General features: G+C 44.1%; 1 protein-coding gene across 2 annotated transcripts; it reads left to right on the plus strand.

Annotated features, from left to right (window-relative positions):
- Positions 1-389: 389 nt before the first annotated feature.
- LOC101733166 (sprT-like domain-containing protein Spartan) lies at positions 390-2,384 on the plus strand. Of its 2 annotated transcripts, XM_018097652.2 has the most exons (3): positions 390-478; positions 908-1,030; positions 1,178-2,384. In XM_018097652.2, exon 3 carries the CDS (start codon positions 2,047-2,049, stop codon positions 2,371-2,373), a length of 327 nt encoding a protein of 108 aa, XP_017953141.2. In that variant the 5' UTR covers positions 390-478; positions 908-1,030; positions 1,178-2,046; the 3' UTR covers positions 2,374-2,384. The 2 variants fall into 2 exon arrangements, with proteins under 2 accessions (XP_017953141.2, XP_031749160.1); XM_031893300.1 differs by lacking the exon at positions 390-478 and having other exon boundaries at positions 827-1,030; positions 1,178-2,339.
- The last annotated feature ends 5,219 nt before the right edge of the window (positions 2,385-7,603 follow it).

Below are 7,603 nucleotides of genomic sequence, written 5' to 3' on the forward strand. Positions count from 1 at the left end.
GCACAGGAGGGGGAGATCTGTATGTGCAGAGCCGATAGTTTTCTGTTAAAAGAGACACATAGGATAAGTGACTGCCCCCTAAACTTGTAGGCAATAATGAATACTATATGGTGCTGGTTTCACTCTGGGCTAAAGGTTTAAACTTTATTGGAGCTCCCCATAGATCTTCTCTGGGGTGGGTGTGTCCTTACAGTCCCTGCCAGAGGCACAGTAGGAGGGGGAGAGACAATCACAGCCCTGCAGTCACACAAGTGAAAAACAGGTCCACCTAGCTGCTGATTGGCTCCTATCCCATAATGCAGTGTGCGGAGCCCCCCTGCGCAGCCTGGGAGTTTATTCAGCTCAGACACTTCTCAAATCTGCATTATTTTTTTCCAGCACTGCAGGAATTTGCATCCAAGATAATATAAGTGGAAAATGCAGAATTCGCCTGAACAAACCTCTCCTTGATTTACGGCCAAGGAAAAATACAGTGGAAGTAAGTTTTCTCTTTTTCTGTTTTTCTTGTGTATTTTTGTAGTAAATGAAAACAGCCAAACTGGCCAAGTGCTGGTGCTGCTGGGAAACTATGTTGGTCCGTTAGGGACATAGCATGGACTGCACCAATATCCCCTAGAGAGAGCAGAACATTTCAAAAAGTCTATACTGTATCTAAACTAAACAAATGGCTCCCTGGCAGTTAGCTCTAATACAGCATTGGTTTGTGCCCCCATTTAATCCATAGAAAGACTGCATATGGCCCACAGGCCTCTAGTTGGGCAGCCCTGGCCTAGGTGATGTATCAGGTGGAATCAGATGTGTGCATGTAATATCTATGGAAAGACATGGGTTTGCCTGCAAAGATGTGATGCATTTTCTATACATGAAGGCAGAACAAGTAACATTGGGGCTGTTTCTCACCCTACAGACGCTCCTGCATGAAATGATCCACTACTACCAGCGACTCAGAGGAACAAGTGATATAGATCATGGCGCAACCTTTCATTTTCACATGGAGCGAATCAATAGAGAAAGTGGCGCAAATATTACGGTAAGTAGTTCCGTATATATATATACAGTATATACATACACACACTTATACATTATATTGTATTGTACAATTCATTTCTATTATTATTTTATTCATTATTCTTATTAATGTGCCAGGTTCCATGATATTTCTGTTGTTATTTTATAGGTCTATCATGATTTTGATCAAGAATACGAGTCACTGAAGCGCCACTGGTGGAAATGCAATGGTCCCTGTGCACAAGTAGTGAGGCGGCTTGCGGACAGGACTCCGGGCTCCAAGGCGCACAAGCGCAAATGCGGAGGAGACTTTATAAAGGTCCAAGAACCAAAGAGAATGAGAACTGGCCTATAGAATCACAGGAATATTCTAGAGACTTTCTCCTTGGCTAATAACAGTTTTGCCAGGAAATAAGGCCGTGGCCCAAGAATGCCCAGCACTGAGTTATGGAAAATGAGATGCCCCTATCCAGATAGGCAATGTGGGAGGCTATTTCTACGAGAAGAACTGAAATGAACCCCCAATGGGCCAAGAAAATGCCAACGAGCAGCCATAAGATTAGCATTGCCTACGTTATATAAGGCACGGGCACAGCGGCAGCAAGAGAAACAAACCGTACTGCTGAACTGGCCAGTAGAAGGGATACAAGTTGGATACTGGGACTGTTCCAATGGATACAGAAATCACACAAAGAGTCACACAGAGCCACACCAAGGAACAGACACAACTGAATGGAATCCCTGATGCCCTTTCATACAAGTCATGTGCCAGTTGAAGCGCTGCTGTTGGAAATACAATGGGCCCTGGGCACAAGTAGCGGGCAGGCCTGCTCAAATACAAACAGGAGGAACTGAGTAGGAAATGTTATAAATATCCAGGAACCTCACAGGAGACCTTCAAACAAGAGACTTGAGAGTTGACCTACAGAAAAACTTCACAGAGACGTTCCTCTTGGCTATGGCACCGTTACGTATCCAGAAAACTTACTTTCCAGGCATGCGCAGTTGGAGCTAGTCTGGGATTAGCGCCGACTGCCAATGTGCCAGAAGGCTCCATCCGTCTGCGAAGGGAAAGAAGAGGATCTGCGCCAGAAGGCTCCATCCGTCTGCGAAGGGAAAGAAGAGGATCTGCGCCAGAAGGCTCCATCCGTCTGCGAAGGGAAAGAAGAGGATCTGCGCCAGAAGGCTCCATCCGTCTGCGAAGGGAAAGAAGAGGATCTGCGCCAGAAGGCTCCATCCGTCTGCGAAGGGAAAGAAGAGGATCTGCCCCAGAAGGCTCCATCTGTCTGCGAAGGGAAAGAAGAGGACCTGAAGATCCTGAAGATACATGAACTCTTGCCTGTGGGGGATTTAGTTCCCCTTTAATGTAAATAATATGTTACAAATTTGTATATACTATTGTGCAATGTTTATCTTTTGCAATAAAAAATCATACTAAAGAAATTTGTGTACTGATTTTATGTTTCAGAAAACTTTGTCAGGTTGACTAGTTGGGTTTATCTAGAAAAGTCCATTTAGGCATTCAGCATATAGGGAGTCCTAATGATATTACCTGGGATGCAAGGGTGGAGATAAGGGTAGGGGGGGAACACAACTTTAAATAAACATCACTCATTGTTTTCAGGTCTTTATAAATTGCAGTATTTAGTTGACAATATCTCTTTAAAGGTGCCCATACAGGGGATATCAGGTGCCAAGTGATCATTAATAACCCAAGCCGGTTGGCCCATGTACTGGGTCCAAAATGATCACTTCCATGTAGACATCTTACTGCCATTTATTCAGATTTCAATCTGGGCAGGCAAAAAATCCTGTTGGACAAGGACCAATCACCATTTCACTTTTCTCATGGGCCCAAGTGCCAAACACTCAGACCAGACCAATCTGACCCACTACAGGGGTCAATGAATTGGATAAAATCAGATTCTCCAGTGACCTGGGGAAGGAAGCAGCTCATTCCATGCATGGCCAGCTTTAGCTGAACTTCTCCCTCTCATTCTCTCCTCCCCAGCGTTACTGTTAAATATATATATCTGCACACAGAATGGCTCTATAATGCCAGGATTTATAACACAAATTACCCATATGTAGGTAACTGGGATGTACTGGTAGATAAATCCAAATACTATAACCCCAGCACGGGAGTGCGTGAGTACCACAGTTGGGCGCCATATTTAGACCAAGTGCCTAGACCAATACCAGTATATTAAAGTGTTCAAGAATACGCAGTGTGAAGGCTCCAATTAATGCTGTACCAGTAACCCGAAGGGCATAGTAACTGTGATGACTATGAATGAACTATATATATATATATGGGCATGGAGAACCATGGTAATGGGCCCAATTTTGGCCTAATATATTTATACATACAGTCTGCCCGGGCACTGCCCATTTGCAAAGACCATCAGGTGCTGGTCTGGCTTTATGATGCGCTAGGGATATACATATCCCACACTTACTGTTAGTGATTGGTGATAGTGATGAGCGAATTTTCAAAAAATCAGGGAAACTGCAACAATTTGCAAGATGATTTAAAGTCAACGGGTATTTTTCGACTTTTCCAAGCCACCAAACTTCTTTTTACAATACATTAGAATAATATATATAATAATAACTAGGGCAGGTACAGACTGGGATACAAAATAGGCCCTGGCATTTCCAGTACACAGAGGCACAAAAAGCCCCCCTAATCTACTATACACATACACCCCAGTTACCTACACACAGAACCAGGCAAATAATGGAGTCTCAGAGCCAGAGCTAGAGGAGTGGGGCCCCGGGCCCAGCAGAAAGGCACACACCTGGGCGGATGATAAATAAACCAGAGAGGCGCGCTAACTCCCAGCATCCCCTGTGGGGACTTGAAGCCCAATGACAGCAGGAGGGCATGCAGTATTGGCCCCAATGAGCGGCTAATATAGGGCCCCATTTGGCTTTCTGATGCTCAAGGCATTTGCAGCCTGAGTGGGAATGATATCAGCTACAAGTTTACATATCCGCCACTTACTGACTGCGGCATCGTTACTACTATCCCCCATAATAACAGGATTGGTCTCGATGAAACTCTGACACTCAAGTGCCCCTGTGCCCCAGTGCATATCCATCTACTATATAGTAGGTGCATGTTTTGTGATGTATTATTTTCACTTACACAAGTTGTTCGTTGTGAACTTGTGATACAGTATGTATATTGCTATACAGTTAGGTACGGGCACAATATATCCGGAAATATCTGTGCTATCATGAAGTCTATATCAGCCACTGGTGCTTAGTGCTGTGCAGATGGGAAGGTGCAACCATTAGGTTTGTCTGAAACAAACTGTGTATCAGGGAGACTCAAGTTGGAGCAAAGCCAATATAGAAGGTGTAAGTTCTCTTTAAGAGAAAATGAATTAATAGTAATAACCATCAGTGATATACTGTAGCACCGACATATCCCGCAGCGATTTACAGAGCTTATACATAGAATTAAAACTTTCCTTTTGAGAAAAAAAGCTGTTTCATTTAAGCACCAGGAGTCCCAGAGAGAAAGAGAGCTGTGTATGGGCTTGCTGTGCTATATTCCTGGCTGCCGCGGATGCCTGTCAATAATATTAATGAGCCGTGCACTTCTCCCCTCTCCGTGCCACACATGCTGCTCTGTATTCAACTATGAGGCCACAGCAACTTTATTGTGTCTCCTGGGAAATCACGAATGGCATGAGTGGGCCCATCCCCATAGAGATGACTAGTTTAACAAACCCCTCCGCCCCAGACCCAGTTGCATATTGTACATCTCTCCTGCTTTGTTGTAACCACTGGGAATGCACCTCCAGCTTTCTGATCCAAGCCAGTGTGCAGTGCCAGCACTATTCTTCTCATTATTCCAATCCAATTTGCCCCGTTGCAGTTGTGTATCTATATCACCCCCCTGATTAAACTCACCCACAGGGGATCAATACCAGACTGCAAGATCAGCAGCGTACGGGCTCGCTACAATAGGAACATGTGGATCTTGTTAGGTGGAAAGATGATCTGAGAAGGTAATACTGACTGTAGAAGGTCCTGTGTAAACCAGATGTGTTTCCTACTCATGTTTCCTTATGATTCATGTTTCAGTTCATGCTGTGGTTGCTGGACTTTTTTGGTTCAAGTCCCAATTGGTGGTCCAGCCTTTGTTTAAGATGTTTCTTCATCCAATAACAAGGTTAGAGATGTATGAAACCATTGGTGTATCAGTTATTCGGCCATAGTTCCATAGACATCCACCAAATAACACCAAATAGGTTTTCACCCCAAATCTAAAGCGACCGATGGTCGCACGAAACATCGTCAGATCGCCACGTGTGTGGCCACCTTAACCCTAACTGACCTTCAATCTGGGCATTCAGGGTATCTAGGAAAACAAATGGCCATTCTTCCCAGCGCTCGCGCCAACGGGTCTCCAAGTTGGACTTCCAGGTGTATTTAAAAGAGCATATGGCCATTCCCCCCCAACTATCACACTATCTGGTATTCAAGTTGGGCATTCTGGTCTATTTAGGAGAGCAAATGTCCTTTCTCCCAAACTCTCACACCAACTGATCTTCAAGTTGGACTTGAAAATCTATTTTCCAGAACTCTCACCCATCTGGTTTTCAAGTTGGTCTATCCTGCGTATTTAGAAGAACAAATGGCCATTCTCCCCAACTCTCATACCAGCTGGTCTCCAAGCCGGGCTTCCAGATGTATTTAAAAAAGCATATGGCCATTGACCCCCAAATTTCACACCAACTGGCTTTCATGCTGAGGCCCCTTCCTCTGCTCCAAGCCTCACAGTTTAAGAACCATTGAATTAAAGGTGACACATCAGCCAATAAAAGCTATTGATTTGTTCCCTACAGAATCTTGAGGGTCTGTTTGACCAATATGAGCAGATCTCAACATGTACAGGCAAATCTGGATGTGTATGGGCAGCTTTAGAGCCATGTTAGTCTTGCACAAATAAGTTGTTGCTTTAATGAATTCTGGGCATGACGTTCATTGTCTCCATCAGTTCCTGTCCCAGTGGACCTCAATGAAGCGACTAATTTTGTTGGACGAAGGAAGGATTTATGTAACAGAAAGTCTTACTTACGTCAAGGATCCAACAAAGCTGTAGAGGAAGCACCTTTGCAAATAGAAAGGAAAATGAGGACAAAAGGTCGGGTTGATGAGGGACTGAGATGTTTGGCGGAACAATGGCAATGCGTGGCTAGTGGCTATATGAATTAGTCTCCTTACTAAAGTTGCTTTATGAAATAGAGTGTATTATGCAACAGGTGTTACAATCTTAAAAATTAATCTGCTGGATTGGAAAGGTCACAAAATAAGCAGATCTTTACCTGCTTTATCCATCCATGCACTGGCCCAAATTGGGTCAATTCTATCATTCGCCCAGTTGGCAATGATTTTCAGGCAGATATTTGTCTGCAAGGGTATAAACTCGGGGGCTAAAAAATTCTGGGAATCGCGTTGTACTAAGCACAATTCAGCAGGAACAGCCCCCTAAGTTTGCTCATAGCCTGTACAGAGAGATACCATAAACCTATGGCACATAGGGATTCCCCTGTACTAAGCGCAATTCAGCAGAAACAGCCCCCTAAGTTTGCCCATAGCCTGTACAGAGAGATACCATAAACATATGGCAGTATAGGGATTCCCCTATACTAAGCACAATTCAGTAGGAACAGCCCCCTAAGTTTGCTCATAGCCTGTACAGAGAGATACCATAAAACTATAGCAGCATAGGGATTCCTCTGTACTAAGCACAATTCAGCAGGAACAGCCCCCTAAGTTTGCTCATAGCCTGTACAGAGAGATACCATAAAACTATTGCAGCATAGGGATTCCCCTGTACTAAGCACAATTCAGCAGGAACAGCCCCCTAAGTTTGCTCATAGCCTGTACAGAGAGATACCATAAAACTATTGCAGCATAGGGATTCCCCTGTACTAAGCACAATTCAGCAGGAACAGCCCCCTAAGTTTGCTCATAGCCTGTACAGAGAGATACCATAAAACTATAGCAGCATAGGGATTCCCCTGTACTAAGCACAATTCAGCAGGAACAGCCTCCTAAGTTTGCTCATAGCCTGTACAGAGAGATACCATAAAACTATGGCAGCATAGGGATTCCCCTGTACTAAGCACAATTCTGCAGGAACATGGTATATATACTACAAACAGTAGCCCTGTTAAAGAGAAACCTGTATATGCACAAATAGCAATAAATCCATATCAGTATTATGTAGCCAACTTGTTTTGGCAGCTATAGAGAGGGGAGCCCATAAGGGCATGCCTTTTTCTCTCCATACAGACAGAGATCTTGTTACAGCCCTTATATCCGTCTTAAACCAAAACATAAATAACTCAAAGCACAAGGGAAACAATTGACCCTTCAGCTGACTTCCCATCTGTGCCCTATTCACCCCCAGCCCTGCACGGGGTATGTGGGTCAGTGAGGCTGTACAGCAGCATTCTCCGTTATCCCATATCTTTTCATAGGAGAATGTTTTCAGCAGCACGGTTACTGGTATTATTATTACAGGTATGAGATCCATTATCTGGAAACCTATTCACCAGAAAGCTCTAAATTA

The sequence above is a fragment of the Xenopus tropicalis genome, chromosome 9 (genome assembly GCF_000004195.4).
Source record: "Xenopus tropicalis strain Nigerian chromosome 9, UCB_Xtro_10.0, whole genome shotgun sequence".
NCBI classification, from domain to species: Eukaryota; Metazoa; Chordata; class Amphibia; order Anura; family Pipidae; genus Xenopus; species Xenopus tropicalis.